This window comes from Sturnira hondurensis, unplaced genomic scaffold (genome assembly GCF_014824575.4).
Source record: "Sturnira hondurensis isolate 20B ecotype Veracruz unplaced genomic scaffold, ASM1482457v3 Scaffold0001872, whole genome shotgun sequence".
In the NCBI taxonomy this organism is placed as follows: Eukaryota; Metazoa; Chordata; class Mammalia; order Chiroptera; family Phyllostomidae; genus Sturnira; species Sturnira hondurensis.
Genome location: NW_028074503.1, coordinates 3,725,243 through 3,743,247, shown reverse-complemented (window position 1 = coordinate 3,743,247; position 18,005 = coordinate 3,725,243). Strand labels below are relative to the sequence as shown.

General features: G+C 41.7%; 1 protein-coding gene across 2 annotated transcripts in view; it reads right to left on the bottom strand.

Moving 5' to 3' along the window:
* Positions 1-18,005, bottom strand: part of LAMA3 (laminin subunit alpha 3) — a 255,409-nt gene that overhangs the window by 28,743 nt on the left and 208,661 nt on the right. For both annotated transcript variants that reach the window (XM_037031991.1, XM_037031998.1), the window contains 12 exons: positions 17,618-17,759; positions 16,661-16,763; positions 14,729-14,845; positions 14,466-14,645; positions 13,823-13,965; positions 10,227-10,397; positions 8,689-8,840; positions 8,339-8,501; positions 5,271-5,404; positions 4,313-4,457; positions 1,242-1,361; positions 688-821 (listed from right to left, as the gene is read on the bottom strand). In XM_037031991.1, the coding sequence (XP_036887886.1) occupies positions 688-821; positions 1,242-1,361; positions 4,313-4,457; positions 5,271-5,404; positions 8,339-8,501; positions 8,689-8,840; positions 10,227-10,397; positions 13,823-13,965; positions 14,466-14,645; positions 14,729-14,845; positions 16,661-16,763; positions 17,618-17,759 (1,704 nt within the window). The remainder of the gene's footprint in view (positions 1-687; positions 822-1,241; positions 1,362-4,312; positions 4,458-5,270; positions 5,405-8,338; positions 8,502-8,688; positions 8,841-10,226; positions 10,398-13,822; positions 13,966-14,465; positions 14,646-14,728; positions 14,846-16,660; positions 16,764-17,617; positions 17,760-18,005) is intronic.

Genomic DNA, 18,005 nt, shown 5'->3' with positions numbered 1-18,005 from the left:
ATCTGAGAAACAGGTTTGCACGCACTCTATGTTCAATACCATACAAAGGGGAGGTGGTCCAGGTGAGCCTTACATTCTAGAAATGCCCCCCGAGGTGGCAACACCAGCTTCCAGTGCTCAGCACTGCTTCTCGGGCATGAGATTGCCCATGCTCTCTTAGACTACCTTTTTTTTCTTTAAATCCTCATCTGAGGATATGTTTTTTATTGATGAGAGAGAGAGAGAGACATTGGTGTAAGAGAGAAACACGGATTGGTTGCCTCCCGTATGTGCCCTGACCAGGGACCAAACCTGAAATCTGTGTATGCGCCCTGACTGGGAATCACACCTGTAACCTTTTGGTGCACAAGATGATGTTCCAACCAACTGAGCCACCCAGCCAGGACATCTCTCACACTACCCTGAAGGAGCCAGAGCCACAGCCTCCATTCTAGTTGGCAACACTGTCAACACCATCCATGCTCCTGTGGCTTCTCTCCCCCAAAGAATGACAGGGGGGCGGCCTCCTCACCACCCCATCTAGTATTTATAGCCTGGTTTGCTCTGTTGCCTCACACTGTTAATACTGAACAGCCAACTCTTTGTGTTTATTAGCACTGGAATTTTAAAAAGGCAAACTAATCAGTAGCGATCCTAACCGCTAAGAGAGGCAATCTGCTTCCTCAAAAAATACATATAACATCTTACCTTTCCCTGATTAAAAGTGGAATTCCTCCTAGATAATATGTGTCGAAATCAAATATGTCCCCTTCAATTTTAATGTGTTTAGAATTCAAAGTTATCCACGTGCTTTTCTGAGCTTTTCCAATTCTGATCTGAATCTGAAACACATAAGAGGTGGGTCAGCGAGCAATGGGAAGTGAAGGAATCCTGCTCACAGTGCTTCAGAGTGATTGTGCTCTTGTCTTCCTTCCAATTTACTTATACACATGGCATAGTGCTTCTGCATTATAAAAATATAATATTAAAACAATGACAGGAATGTTATATTAATATTTGAAACATATTAATATTTAAACGCTTAAAACATTAATAGAAAATTTGCATTTGAAATTGTGTTTTATATATGCCATATACATGTGAACATAGTTCATGCCCAAATGTTCGAATTTTAAAAGGACATGCCCCTCAGTTAATAATTACAAGTTCATCTGGTAATAGAAAAGCGTTTGGGGCACTGGCTTAGTTTGAAAGGACTAAGGATATTCAACGATTTAAGTAAACAGACTCAGAAGATATACCAAATGATCATGCCCATCGTTTATGATGTCTCCGACTCCGTTTTCTCGTGGTGGCTCTGAATTCAGTTTGTGCTGCACCAGGAGACGGCCTTCTTCTATGTTTAGGGAGATGAAACGATCCTGGAGCATGGGAAATAATGTAGATTATTACCAGGAGGCTCAGCAGAGGGAGAGCGGCTGCTCTCGGGTTACAGACTGCTCTCAGCTCCAGCTGCCTCCTTAATTAAAAGGGACAACAGTGCTGCAATATCCAACCGCCGGGATGGGTACGATGGTTAAGTGTCATGAGTCTTGGCAAGCATCGTATACAGAGATTGGCGCGCAGGAAGGACACAATAAATGCTAGCTACTATGGTTTTGTTTCATAGGAATCTATCATCAGCATGTGCAAATGGAAACCAAGAAGATACAGATCATTAATATCATGGGACAACATGACCGCTACCTCTTGGGAAAACATACGGTCTTACTCTAACCCCAGGTATTTTCCACCACCTGTTTCCTGACTTATTGTTATGTCTCCGTCCCACTTGCTGGCTCACTCCCCTCTGATCTTCCATTTAAGGGTTGGGGGTTTTTGAGGGGATCCCACATGGGACCTCTTCCCTTCCACCACTGTCTCTGTCTCACAATCACAGACACTCCTGTGGCCCCAATTCAGGTGAGCCCATGACGCCCAGATGTTTTTCCCTAGCCTAGCCCTGCCTTTGCAGCACCAGGCCTTATATCTGATTACCTTACTGTTATTGGTGGCATGACTCACAGATCCTCAGATTCAGAAATACGCTGACACAACTTATGAGCTACATGCCTCTCACCTGCCGCCAAGCCCGTCTCTCTGCCCCTCACACTGCTCTCTCTCCTTTCTCTCACTACTAATTGCTTTCTGAGCTGGCCACACACCCGCTAGAAGTCATTCTTGGTTCTTCCTTCTCTCTCTTCCATCCCATCAAATCTTGTTGGTTCCACCATTTCCTGGCTTCCTCTCCATTTCATGCCACCTAGTCTCAGCCACAGTCCTTCAGCGGGATTGCACAGCAATAACACACTGCCCCCCGCCCCCATGTTCACTCTGTGACCTCTCCAATCCATTTTGGAAATACCTGTGTGAGCACATGACTCTTTTTTGCTCTCAGGGTAACCCTCTAGCTCCCCATCAGATGCTCTGAGGCCGTGACCACCCCTTCAGTTCCATTTCTCTGTGGTCCCTCTGGCTCTTTGTGCCCCAACCACACGGGACACCATTTCATCCCCGATGCTCCCTGCCCTTCCCATGCCTGAGTTTCCTTCTTGCCCCTCCCCCCACGTGGATGGCCCTCCCCTTCTGCCCTCTCCAATTTACATACTGTCTCATTCTTGTCCTCCAGCTCTCAAATAAAGCATCCTTTGTTCAAGAAGTCTTTTCTGTTACACATCCTCATTTCACCTCAAACTTTCCCTCTATATGGCTCATCACTATTATGATGATGTTAGTTAACCAATTATCAAGCACAAGTTTGTTTAATATTTGTCTTCCCATCTAGCACACAAGGTCCTGGCGGGGAGAGGGAATCACATCTGTCTTGGTCGTTTTGTATCCTCATCATGGTGTAAGACAACATATTTGAACCACCATCCCCCATAGGGCTTGAAGGTTTGCTTTTATACCATTCCCTGTTGATAAGAATACATTTCTTTGAAGTCTACTGCCAGAGTTCTCATCTAAAAGAAAAATCAATCCTTAGCCGGATCCTCAACTTGTCCTTGGAAGCCAGTTAGGGTTCATCAGACTCATAAATAACAGAATAACGAACTCACGAGAGTACTCAGCCAGCCTACATCACAGGTGCACTCCAGATCATTTTCTCTTATTTGGTTGCCAACAACATTTTGTAAATTTTCTTTTCATCTAAGTAGTATTTCTGGTTCTTAGTCTCGAATGACTTCAAAACGTAGTACAAAGAAGATCTGATTTTAGAAAACAACTGCCTTGTCCTGAAGATGTTGTGTGATTTCTCAGCTCCACATTCTTTAGGCAGGTCAGGACCTCCCCAAACCACCAGAAATGGTTTAGTCTTTGAATCTCCTGGCGGGTCCAGACCAACCCCAGAAAGAAGTATTGGACCATGCCTATGCCACCCTTCAGGTAGAAGGGTCTGGTGAAATCCCAAGTGCCTTGTGAATTCTACGTTCTTAGATGGGAGATCCCCATTTCTCCAGCTATGGAAGGGCTGTTTACAGGAGCAGACACCGCCCAGCCCATCTATCGGCAGATGGCACTAACAATCACTAGAGAGCACAACTTTGAACTTTTCTAAACTAGGAGAGTAAAGCATGGCCTCTAAGAATCTCAGCTGCTTGATAATAGAGAAGCTTTCATGTCTTGGATAGTCAAGGGTCAGGTTGATAAAGACAATCCCACACAGCCCGAGAAGAGTCAGATGAAGGTGCAAACAGCCGAAGGACAAACAGTCTAGTTCTCAGAGACCCCAGGAAGTCTTTGCGTGTTTTTATGCAGAATAAGTACATTATTAGGCAAGTAGTATTTTCAAAGAGTGAAGTTGAATAGAGAATTGAATAGGAAAGGGGGTGATTTCTCCTGTATTTTGGTGGCATGTTCTCAAATTCCTTGTTTTTTTTTTAAATATTTTTAATTTATTTATCTTTAGAGGGGAAGAGAAGGAGAGAAATATCAATGTATGGTTGCCTCTTGTGCATCCCCCACTGGGAACTGGCTTGCAACCCAGGCATTTGCCCTGACTGGGAATCGAACTGCGGTAGTGTAGTTCGCAGGCCCGCGCTCAATCCACTGAGCTACACCAGCCAGGCTCAAATTCCTTATTACTTGCCTTATTAAGACACACATTCCCACAGCCGAAGAAAGTAGAATTAGGTCAAGGGGAAGGATGTGGGTAACATTTGCACAATGTCTTCCAGATCTAGTTGGTAATAGCTAGTTTATTACCAATAGCTAGTTTATGTATACCAATATCTACTTGGTAATAGATCTAGTTTATAATAACCCAGTTACTCCCAAATTGATCAATTGAATGGGCATACTTGCTAATAGTTAAGTGTTTGTTATAGATTACCTGGTTTTCTGCAAAGAACAGCAAACCTCTGTCCACAGTGGTCTGAATCGTCTGTACAAAGGTTGGGAACGGGGAATGTGGTAGAGTTGGAACTCGAGCATAGCCGGTACCTTCAAAATAATTTCTGTCCGATTCCTCCTTTCTCCTGTCAACATCAATCACTGTCAGTTAGAACACAGCAACAAAGGACTACCAGACAATTGTGTTTATTAATATACGATGCTGCTATCTGAAACATGGAGCAAAGCATATGCGATCTACTTGTCATTTCTTAAGGAGAAAACATCTTTAAATGGTTAAAACAGCCAGCTCTTTCTCCTGAATGTGTTCCTATGTTCTTATGATACTTAAACCCTGGTTCAATAACAATATTTGAGTCCCTTTTGGAAATATCTACTTAGGAAGATGTAGCCTAGCATCTGAAGAGCTTAATGTAAAAAAAAATTGTTACCTTGGAATATAATCCTTCTATTCTGAGTAATAAATACACAGTCTGTTTCATATTACGATATTCTAAATCTTTTAACTATAGGGAAATTGAGGAGCTGAAGTCAGCAATTTTCATTAGACCCAGGTGTCAGAGTACCCAAAAAGTCATGGTGTACTTTGTGGACCACTATTTTTAAAAAAAAAAATTACAGTAAATATATAATTTTGTGCCTAAATCAGGTACCATCCTACACTGAGCATTTTGTGGTGGGGGGCACCAACAATTTAAGAATGATTAGCTTTCTCTCTAAATTGAGAAAACTCTATCAATCTAACACACGAATTAAGAAAAGGTTACCATTATTAGAAGGCCAGAACAGCACTACTGCAGGTAAGCAAAATTTAAGAACTACTAGCTCAAATCAACCAGTGACATCGACAGCATGTCAATGGCCATCCTTTATCATGTATTATACCTGCAAATCATAAAAATCACTTTACAGAGATACAGTTTCCAGGCTTTATTTACCTTCTACAAGGCTCCACTTCAGTTGTATTGAGATTGAAAGTTTTTCTGAAGTTATACAAGCTCAGAACATTTTCATTGAGGTCATCTAATTCAATACAACCTCTGTACAGAGGGAATCTAATTCTTTCAGGAGGCTGAAAAAAATGAAATGAAAAATCTACTACATGAACAAAGGATAATAATGAAGTTGACCAAGAACTAGTATGAATAGTATGAATCTTTTAACCATAAAGATGGTTAAGAATGTGAACCCTGGAACCAAATGCCCTGGCTTTACTATTTGTTAGCTGTAAGATCTTGGGCAACTTATTCAAACTCTTTGTCTCAGTTTCCTCATCTTTGAAGTGGGGATAATAATTAATGATGCTTTTTAAATTAATGTACTTAGCATATATCACTGAGCAAGGTAGCACTCAAGGGTTAGCTATTATCTCTAAATAAGTTTTAAGAATATATAGTCAGACTTCCAGTCAAGATGACAGTGTAGGCAGACATAGCCCACCTCTTTGCACAATTACACCAAAACTGCAACTAAAATATAGAACAGCCATCACTAAAAACCATTGGAAATCAAGTTAAATGAAAGTCTGACAACCATGGATTATAGAACCACATCCATCCAGAGTGGTAGGAGGACACGGACATAGCATGGGCTGGTCCCACATCCATGTGTGGCAGATAAAAATTGGGGACAAATATCTTGGGATGGAGGAGTCCTAGCCCCCCACCAGGCTTCCTGGCCCAGGGTTCCAGTGCCAGGAAGATAAGTCCCTATAAGTTCTGGTTGCAAAAAAAAAAGTGGGGATTGAGTCCGTGGAAGAAACTGCTGGAGCCCCAAGCAACTCCTCTTAAAGAACCCACACATGGACTCACCTACTCAGACTCCATTCCCCTGAGCTCCACTACCAGGGTAGCAGCTTGAAAGGCACAAGTAGCATATTGGGAGAAGCTGAAGTATCTGCATCAAAGCCAGCAGAGGCCATTGTCTCTTTTCTAAACCTTCCCCCAATAGTTTTGGCAAGCTGGTACCATATCTGGGACTCCATCAATCTGGATAACACTGTTTGACTCACATTGGAGATCCCCAGAGACTCTGCCCCACCCAACTTATAGGCCCACCCAAGCTGCTTTTCCATATGAATGGTTGGTCTTGATTGACGCTTCATAACTTCCTAAATCCTATCAAACAAGCAACCCTGGCCTCAGAGAGCCCCAGGCCTGATGCTAGCAGCAGCCAGCCTAGATTAACAGCTTCATTTTGCCTGGAAATCTCCAAGCCCAGCAGCCATCCTGATTGCTTTATAGCTCAGGCAGGGTGACCCTGGCAAAACACAGGTTGGGGCTGATCTTGGCCTGTACCTCCCAGGAAACCCCAGGGCGAGCACACCCAGTGGACATATAAGAGAACCACCAACATGCCCCTCTACAGCTGATCCTCCACAGAGGGTAGAGGTTGGTGGTAAGTGGTCATAGCCAATACTTGCAGCTGACTGGCCTGGGTAAATTCCTCCCATGATCTGCAAACACCAACAAGGCTCGACTACAAGAGGAGGGTGTTCTCAGTCCACATGAAGGGCACATATCAAGTACCCAGCTTGGGTGAATGGAAGGCTGTGCCACTGGACCCTACAGGACACCTACTACATTAGGCCACACTAGCCGGACATGGAGTCAAAGCAGCTCTACCTGATACATAGAAACAAACACAGGGAGGCTGCCAAAATGAGAAGACGAAGTAACATGGCTCAAATGAAAGAACAGATCACAACTCCAGAAAAAGAGCTAAACAAAATGGAGATGAGAAATCTGTCAGATTTCAAAACACTGAGTTCAAAACACTGTTTATAAGGATGCTCAAAGAACTTAGTGAGGACCCCAACAGCATAAAAAAGATCCCATCAGAAATGAAGGCTACACTAACTGAAATAAAGAACAATTTACAGGGAAACAACACTATAGTTGGTGAAGCTGAGAATCAAATCAATAATATGAAACAAAAGGAAGAAAAAAAACAAAAAAAAAACACAAAAAACACCCAACCAATCAGAACAACAACAAGAAAAAAGAATCCAAAAAATGAGGATATTATAAGCAGCCTCTGGGGCAAACTCAAGAAGTCCAACATTCTCATCACAGGGGTGCCAGAAGGAGAAGAGAAAGAGCAAGAAATTGGAACTCTATTTGAAAAAATAATGAAAGAAAACTTCCCTAATTTGGTAAAGTGAATAGATGTGTAATAGATGTAAGGTTAAAGGTTAAAGATAAAGAGAGAATCTTAAAAGCAGCAAGAGAAATGAAGTTAGTTACCTAGAGGGGAGTTCCCATAAGACTGTCAGCTGATTTCTCAAAAGAAACTTTGCAGGCTAAAAGGGACTGGCAAGAAATATTCAAAGTCATGAAAAGCAGGGACCTATAGACAAGACTACTCTACCCAGCAAAAATATCATTTAGAATTGAAGGGCAGAAAAAGAGCTTCCACACAAGAAAAAACTAAAGGAGTTCATCATCACCAAACCGTGATGATATGAAATGTTAAAGGCACTTAAGAAAAAGATTAAAACTCTGAACAATAAAATGGCAAAAAATACAAATCTATCAACAATTGAATCTAAAAAACAAACTAAGAAAACAAGAACAGAGACAGAATCATGGATACAGAGAGCATTTTGATGGTTGCTAGATGGGAGGGGGACGTGGGGGAATGGGTAGAGTAGTGAGGAAATTAAGAAGTACAAATAGGTAGTTACAGAATAGCCATGGGGGTGTAAAGTACAGTATAGGAAATGGAGTAGCTTAAGAACTTATACACATGAACCATGGACATGAACAATGAAGGAGGGACTTGCCTGAGAAAGTGGGGGTAGAGGAGCAAAGGGGGAAAAATTAGGACAACTATAATATCCTAATCAATAAAATATAATTAAAAAATATAAAATTACATGTAAAGGTGAAAAAGAAAGAATATATAGTCAAATTCATCTTTTACATGTGACAAGTAGACAAAAGAGGTCATCACACCATGTTAAAATTTAGATACGTTCACTCAGTGAAATAACATCTGCACTTACTGTAAAGTCAGGTGGGTAACCTCCAACATAAAATACAACATTGTCAGGATCCAAGCTGAGGAGTGTGTTGCTACTTCCACTTTCCATGTCATGGAATCGAGGTACATCTGGTTTATTGGATGTGGCTCGCGTGGTGTAATTAAGTGTTGCAAACTGATAAATTCTGTTGAAAAACAGATAATAAAATTATATAAAAATATATGGAAAAATGAAAAATCAAAGCCAACACATGGGGTCCAGCAACATGTCCAATTGAGAAGAAGTCCAACACTCTCATCATAGGGGTGCAAGTGCATCACTGGTGAGTGTAAGTCAGACTAACAAACAGTGGTAGTCTATCAGGCTCGTACCTCTGAAATTTCACCCGGTCCATAACCGCCTCCTGAGTTTCACTCTTGGTCAAGACCTGGTCCACCTGCAGCTCAGCCTCGCGATCCCCCAGGTTGTAGACACACTTGAGCTGGCCATCTTCGACCGCCATGCCGATGTAGTTCCTAGAGGCCTGCAGGCATAATGTCTACCTCAGAACACTGACACACATACTTTCTCAACTTCCCATTTGAAGGGAGCGCACTTAAAATAACTAATGGGTTTTATACAATAAGCCTTGGGCAGGAAGGATGCATGAAGTGTATTCTTATTCAAAATAATACAGACAGAACACTTAACATTAAATGAAGTCTGAGATGTCATTGCACTCATTTATTTTACAAATGTTTGCCGAGTGCCTCCCATAAAGATGAACCAGATATGGACTCAGGCCTCCATTAGGTTTTAGTCTGGTAAGAGAGATAAGCCGTTTTTGTTTTTCCTGTGCCATACGACATTCCCTGAACACTGAGCGCATCCCTCTGTTATAACACCTACCACCTGGTCTCCTCACAGCTCCAGATGTATCTTTCTCCCGTTAGAATACAAGCACTTTAAGGTAGTTCCAAGATTTTTTTAAAATTATAGTAAAATATATCATTTTAACTAGTTTTAAGTGTACACTAAGTACACTCAAGAAACAGATTTTTGTTTATCATAAATACAGGGTGTGCTGCCTACTAGGTATATGGTATAAATTTGTCGAATAAATAATGTGCATTTCATCATAGTACGAAGCAAAGGGTCATGCCATAAGAAAGCCACAAATAAAGCACCAACACTTTGAAGGGAAGACATGATTAATAATTGCATTGATTGTAGGAATCTTCAAATATGGCAACCACTAGTGACAGCCAACCATTTCTTAATTGACGGAATTTTCAACAAGTGTGTTTCAGCTATTTCATCTCTAAAAATTGAATCCTAACCCAATCTGTGATTAGCTTTTCCTTGGACAATTAGGATGAAGACGTGTATTTTGAGTGGAGGGATTAAATGCTGAAATGAACTCTTTCAAAATGCCTGTAAGAGCAGTAGTTTGTAGAATTTAGAATTAACAAGATAGAGCAACTGGATTTCGGATTTATTAGGTAGGAGGGGCTTCCTCTGCTCTGGTCCTCATCCATCCCACAGACTTGAGGAAGGCTGGGGCTGCACATTCTAAGCAAGAGAAGAGGGTCACAGTTCTGTGAGGAAGAAGTCAGTTCCCATGAACCCTGATACGGCTGCCCCGCTTGTGGGGAGAGAGGCCAATCTGTAGCCCCAGGCACGTGTGTGCTCTTGGGTGCATGTGTGGAGCCCCTGTGTCCGCCCATCCGGTGAGGGCTCTAGACCTGCCGGCAGATAACAATCTGTGATTGAGGGAACTCTCCTTGTGGCGCCATCACAGGTGGTGACGTTTGCTGACATGTGGGTGGGATCGCCTTCTGCTGTGCCAATGGCAGTGACCCAGTGGTCTCACACATCTCAAAAACTATATTCTGTTTTAAAACAAGAAAAATGTCCAAGCAATACTTACATCTTTATTTCCAAGGTACATCACAAACATATTTTCAGTCCTTTCATCTTCTCCTGACTCAGGTCTTTGGAGAAACAAAGAAAGAGATGTGTAGCCTTTCAAATCTTCCAAGTCATTGGGCAGCCGGACTTCGACACCAGATTTACCATTGAATCTCATGGGGACAGCGACCTGTGAGTGACAAGAGCTATGGTGTTAACCATTCTACCTCAGGAAAGTAGGTGTGTTCACAGTGGTAGCTTGTGACTTTACAGCTACTCCTAAGTGCACAGCAGCCTTTCCCAAGGTGTCACGATCAGAAACAAAGGAGTGTGGGCATCTCCCAGACCTGGACTAAAAACTCACAACACTGTTTCAGGAGCTCATAATCAAGCATTCATTTCTTTCCCATTTATCAGCCAGGGGTCTTTGAGAAGTTATTTAATTCTCTGTGCCAGACATATTATCATTATTATACTCATAATTCCAACCCTGGAAGGTTTTTGTGCAGATGAGTTAACACATACGGAAGCACTTAGCATGAAGTCTGGCATATAGTAAATATATAATATGTCAAGAAAAGCATTTTTAATCTTCACCTGAGAATGTGTTTATTGATTCTAGGGAGAGAGGGACAGAGGAAGAGAGAGAGAAACAGCAATGTGAGAGGGAAATATTGATTTGTTGCCTCCTATACACAGTCCAACCAGGGATCAAACCCTCAACCTTTTGGTGCACAGGACGGTGCTCCAACCAACTGAGACACCAGGTCAGGACAAGAAAAAAAATTAAAGGAACTTCTAAAGGAACTGTTTTCTATGAACATGTTACATGTGATGGTTGCAGTTATTATAGGCATTCAGCCCTACAAATGAATGTATCAAGACCCTCTGAAATAGTGCTTCCTGAACTCTTTAGTGAGGACTCTTATTTTTGTTTAATCTACCCTGGATCAAGTCTTTTTGAAAGATATATTGAAAATTAAATTAAGCCCTGGCTGGTGTAGCTCAGTGGACTGAGCGCTGGCCTGTGAACCAAAATGTTGCCTGTTCGATTCCCAGTCAGGGCACATGTCTGGGTTGCAGGCCAGTTCCCAGCAGGGGACGCACAAGAGGCAACCATACATTGATATTTCTCTCCCTCTCTCCTTCCCTTCCTCTCTAAAGATCAATAAATAAAATCTGAAAAAAAAGATAGCTTTAAAAAATTAAATTAATATAAAAGTGAAATAAAGAAGGCATTTATTCCTCTGCTTCCATGTTTGGATGTTGAAGCAACTAAAAATTATTAAAAGCTTTGACACATCCCAATTTTATACTTGTGTGTAAAAGCCTAATAACAGAAGCTCTCTCACTAGAGCTGGTTTGTGGACCAGCTTTGGTAACTCTGCATTAAAATACAGAAAAAAATATTCTCAAACAATCTAAAGAATGGCACTCCTGGAATGATACCTATACCCACTGTACATTTGACCTATGAAGCAATTAAGTATTTATGCAGGACCTCGTGTATGCAAGGCACTGTGCAGTGGGGATGGAGGGGCTTAGTGATGGGTGCGCTAGACTCTCTAAAGTGGTCGTGACTGAGCTCCCCTCACCCACGTGTCTGGCTCATTTCATGCTCGTCTCTTCTCACTGCCGGGCATCCGCAGCCGCATCCTGAGTACCGCCTGGCATGCCCTTGTGCTGTTTTTGTCACCTGGAAAACTCCTACTTGTTAACCATTAGTTTTAATTAAGCAAATATTTCAAGAATACAAGAAAGGATGGAGAGCAAACCCGTATATGCATTACCAACATAACTGAAGCCCCTGGGTACCCCACCTTGTCCCTGCTCCCCTCTCCCTTCCCAGCGGTCACCACCACTCTAAATTGGGATCCCCAGCCGGAGTCCCATGCATGTTTGGATAGTGTTACTAAATATACATTTATCTATAAACTATAACTAGTTTTATTTTTCATGTTTTAAATATTTTCTGAAAATGGCATGATCCAACTGGGCATGTCTTTTTACAACTTGTTTTCTTTGCCTCACTCTGCTTTTAGATTTATCCATGTTGATGCACCTAGCTCTAGTATACTCACATGTATTGTTGTATGGTCTTTCATTGTATAAATTTATCATAATTTTATCCACCTCCTATCGATGGACAAAAAAAAGATTTTTCCAATTCTTGTTTTGTTATTTAAGTTGTGTTGCAGTAAATATTCTTGTAGGTGTCCTTTTATACTATTCTGAGCCTCTCCAGGTAGAAGTGGTTATTTCTAAAACCTGCACAACACACCTGTATCCATCCTCTTAGTCTGTCACCAGCTGTCACTTGAGGCAGCTGGGGAGCAACCTGAGTCCAGGACTACAGCTTAATAATAATCTCTGTGTCCTCAGCCCCCAGGAGAGTGCTGTGCAGGCCAGGTGTTCGAAAGCACTTGCTGATTATTCTTTGTTCCCCACTCACATGGTACTTTTAGCCAGGAACTGTTTTACATTAATTTATTTAATCCTAACAGTCTCATGAGGTCTGTACTATCATTTACTCTGCTTACAGATTAAACAACTGAGGCACAGCAAGAGGAAGTGGCTGGCCCAAGGTCTCGTAGCTCACACATGACAGAATCAAGATCAAACCGAAGGTGGCCTGGCTTGATCTGACCAAAGCACGTAACAACAGAGAAGACGGATGATCCGTCCTGGCTCGGCTCACCAGCTCTTGACCACTGCACTACTATACACTTCAGATTCTGTTGAACAGATTAGTGACTGAACACAGAAGAGCAAAAGCTAGAAACACATTCTTTTTCATTTGGTTTCCCTAAAGCATGCATGGGTATGAAGAACTTAGAGTCTTCCTAACTATGCCTTGTACGCCTTCTTTTCCTGCTACAGGTTTTATATTGACAGCACTTCTCTTTCCTACAGAAAATGGGCAGAATTTCAGGCTCACAAGAAGTGACACGGAGCGTACAATCAATGACAGTGCCACCCAGGCAGAGATGTTCTAACTTGGTTCTCTAACCCTCTATCTCCAAATATTTCACAGTGGGGGTGGCTAAAAATACAGAAGATTTCATTAATTTTATGTCAGGACAAAACAAGCTGTGGGAGAGAAGTATCAGAAATTCAAGTAAATTATGTCAGGTTAAAATGAGAAAGACGGATGGATCAGTGCTAGACTGATGGAAAATCGCTGCTGTTCCATGTTCAGAACACTGCCCTTCCTGGTAGGAACTATTCCTCCACCCTCAATAACGGTGGACCCTACAACTGCCAAGTTACAGTGAGGGAGTAGGTCCTGTGCAGTATCACATCAGCACACTCTGATCACAGAACCCCTATTTAAACTTGCAGTTTTCCAGCTGGGGCCTGGAGGAAAACCCTTCTTCCTGTCTGCATAAACTCAGAGGGAAGGAAACTGCCTCAGGCCCCTGACATACCAGATCACTTAGGGGATGAAGGGGATGTGCACTTTTGAAGGAAGACAAGAGGAGGTCAACTTTCACATTTTGAGCAACCAAAGAAAGTCAGCCGATTCTTGAGTAAATAAATGCCTTTCTTTTCTTGATGAACGTGGTGACTTATCAGAGAAGGAGCTTGGCTGCCTGGCAATACAGGCTCACCTACCTTGTTCGCAGCATCTCTCGCCTGCTGAATCAGCTCTCGGATGCGGTCCACGTTATCAGAGATGTTGCCCAATGGCAACAGCTGTTGGTTGATACTTTCAATCTTGCTCAAAAGATCAGGCAGCTTGTTGGTTAATCTCTTTACTATTGGTGAGATTACAAAACAGAAATTTATAATTACAAGCTGAGAAAGGTTACATGCAGATGTTCTCATTGACAGTACGTGTCAAATAGTACGTTCGGGTCCCAAATGTTGAACAGGATGACTTGGATCAGGTAATAGTTTTTCTAAACGTGCCGGGGATTTTATTCTGCAATCTAAAAATCTTATCATTTTTTTGAACACTATGGGAAAAATATATCTTTGTTTTCTAATCCTCAATTATCAATCATAATTTAATACCTCATGATTCAATGACCTATACCTCCACTTTATAAAATGGAAAATCAACAGCAATGTTAATGGATCCTACCTGGTCCTTCTAACTAACAGAATATCCATACTTCTTGAATGTGTTATATGACACTGTCTTCTAATGTTTTAATTTCTAAGATCGTACTTTATCAGGGAAGAATTTAAACTGGCCAAAGCATATAACAATAGAGAAAACAGATCATCTTTCCTGGCCAAGAACACCTGCTACCTGAGTTATCCGCGTCAGTGAGAGCCTCGTTGAAGTCTTCGCTCTGTGTTCTCCCATAGGTCTCCTTAATTCTTTCCACGTCGGTCTGAATGGGGTTGAGCCCATCCAGAACCTCATCTGTGATGTCATTGGCATTTCTGACCATGCTCTTTGCATTATCGATCATACTGTTGATATCACCTAATACACACACAAATAGGGAGGTATTAAGTATCTAAACTATTCAACAAAAGAAGCCAAGTACGGGTTCAGGAGATGCTGACCTCTCTCTATCCCACGAAGATCATCACGGATGGTAGTAATATTGGTGTCTATCACCCCTTTCTGAACTGTCATAATTTTCAGAGTCTGCTGTAGCTTGTTCAGAGCTGGGCTGATTTCTAAAACAAAAATAGAGCATTAGGAGGCAATTACTCTATGAATTTTGACCCTGCATTGGTATGAGTGGACCTTAAGTAGCTGTGACTGCACAGCATTGAGCAGACCTGCATTTACGGGAACCTCCCACAGATACCCTCTGCTTGTGTCTACACCCACAGCTCCAGGGGCCTCTGGTTACAGCGGTCAGTAGCACAACCTGCTTGGAATGCACATGAAGAAAGGGAAAAGGTTAATAACAAAGGAGAGGGCTTAAGTTGCACTCTGTGTAGGACAGAAGTCTTGGCTTAGTGAAGGAAAGGGATGTGTTTGTCTTGTTCAATGCTGTGTCCTCAGACCAAGTGCTGTGTCTGGCACCAGTCAGGACTTGATATAAGTACCTATTTATTGAATGAATGAATGAGTGAATGAATGAGTGACTGTACAAATGAGTGAACCACTGTATGAATGAGTGAACTAATGAATGAATAATACAGAAAGGACGCTTCTTCAGTCTCAGAGCATAAGAAAGGAGCATTGTTGCCAGAGCTTTATCCAAGCAAACACACATACAAGTAGGCATTGTTCATTTGTGTTCATTTCCAAACACTTAAGGAAATTCAGCGAGAGGAGCAGAACACACAGACATTCCCAGTTGATAATATTGGCACTTTGGGATCATGGAATGTGATCAGTGAATACTTTAAGACCAAATTAATAATAGAAGTCTTAAATTATGATTCCAGGACTGTTTTAAATAACAATATAAACAAAAATCATATGATTTCTCTTGTACATAAAATCTAAAAGCAACAAAAACTCATAGATACAGAGAATAGATGGGTAGTTGTCAGAGGAGGGGGTAGAAGAAATGGGTGAGGGGAGTCAAGAGGTAAAAAAAAATAGAGCTGGTAGAAAACAAAAGAAAAAGTAACAATGTAGTTAGCATCCTAAGCCTATTTAAAACACTGATCCTTGCTTAGCTCAAATTTTATAGACAGTAGATGTCATACAAGAAAATTTTAATTGTTGAAATTTGTTAGGCAAATGATATATGCTAATATGTTTTTTGTATTTTATTTAAATTTTATAGATAAAAGAAAGGAAGGGAGGGAGGGAGGAAGGGAGGGAGGGAGGAAAGAAGGAAGAAAAGAAGCTATTTAGTCATTAGTTGAAGGCATCTAATCACTCTGAAAGGACTAAGAAGCTGAGTGAGGACTGTTCTGCTGTGAATAACCATGAGAAACCAGAGAAAATCAAGAGACAACACTTCCAGAACACAAGAATTTGGTGAGATCAAAACAGCTTCTTCTTTACAAAAATTAAATATGTGAAAAAATTTCAATGATAAAATTTATGGTTAAAACAATTCTCACGCTTCTCAGTGGTAATGGTTTTTGGCACTTTTAGTTGCTAAGACTTCAGAGTTTCAGAAATAGTGAATCAGTTACTCTGGTGGCTGGAAACTAATGATCTTGACCTTAAATAAGAAATCAGAACTTCACAGACCTCTATGCTATGTGGCTTCCCAATGCCATGGTCACAAGTAGATTAAATTAAACAGCCCCTTGAAGACCAGGCCAAAGCAGACTTATCGCCCTCAAGATTTACTTATATTCATGTAGTTCCAGTTAATTCAGTATATGTTAGAAAACTGGGTAGAAACATCAAATCTATAAAATGACCATGGATTTACAAATCTGCATCAATGCTGAGATTTTATTTTTTTAGGAAGAGTTTATTTTTTTTAGGGCTGCCTCCCTTGGTCCTATAGGTTGTTTTCAGGACCCTGGGTATAATCTGATTACCAGCCCTGGGGTGGGGGGCACCCTGCATACCTTGTTGTAGCTTCTTCTGCGTTATCTTGGCTTCATTTAACAGCTTATCACTGTCAGAACTCAGGGTTTCAGCTTTTCTTGGAAGATCTTCCTTTATCACTGTCTGAAAGCAAAGCATTTATCAGCTTTAAGCATGTGATATGCCCTAGGAAACACAGAGTAAGAATTTACATCCTACTCTAAAGCCCCTTATTTATAATCTTTAAAGAATGAAGTTTGAAGGTGAGGAAGAGGTTTAAAGAGACTGTTCCTTAAAAGACAGAGTTAAGGACCTAGGTGGGCAGCTGTGTCTTGGGGAAGTGGAGCCAGCTCTAGGGACATACTGATGAATCATATGACACTTGTCTCATTTTCTCACTGTCACCTGTGTAGCACCCTTGGCAATAACTGAAGACAGAACTGAGTTGCTTTTAGGTTTTTAGTCTCTGGAAGATAAAAGTCTTCAACCTTCCAATAAGGCCTTTCCCCTAATTCTTTGATATTTGATATTCTGTTCTTTATTTTTAAAGACAGGAATATTATATGGTACATACAACATCCCATAGGGCTCCACCAACATGCCTAAGTGTGGGACAAAGAATAGGAAAGAACTGGTTCTCAAATCGTTCACAGACGTCTCTCGCTCTCTGTTAGTAAATGTTAATACTTAATCACGGCCTGATCGCATCTCAATAAGAAGCAGGTTATAATATTTGTCTTGGTTCAAAACTGATAATTAATGTAATTTCTAACTGGTTGTACAAAGTTTTAAAAATTATGCTACATATCAGTCATGTAACTATAGAAATGGGCCACAGTTAGAGCAAGTTCAAGTCTATTCCATATACCAAGTTCTGATTTAAAGTACTCCAATGCTTTTTGTTTTATTATTAATTTTTGTCCCTCAACACGCAAAGAAAGAAAAAAAGCCAGTTGTCTCCAGAGCACATCTTGAGAAGTCGCTGTGCGGCTGCCCACCTGGAGGGCAGACTCGGATGCCCTGCTGGCCTTGTCAGCAGCATCCTCCGCCGCTTTGATGGCGTTGAGGATGTTGTCATACGCGGTGGCTGCATCCACAGCGCGGCGCACCAGCTCATCCGCACTGGCGTTCCTCTTGATCCTGGAAGACAGAGGGGTTAAATGCTCCAGTAGCCCACCCTGCCTGTCGCTGAGGTCCCAGATTCATTGGGCAAGAGAGACCGGAAGCTGCAGGTCCTGCAGTTTTGCCTCAAGGATGCAACTGGGAATCAGTCCCGTGGCAGGTGGGGTTTCAGACCAGGGTCCTGGGCCGGCCCTCCACCCTGTTCTGGAGACCTAGCCCGCCCACACGGGAGGCTTTCACATGAGGCCCCAGCAAGGCGCAGTT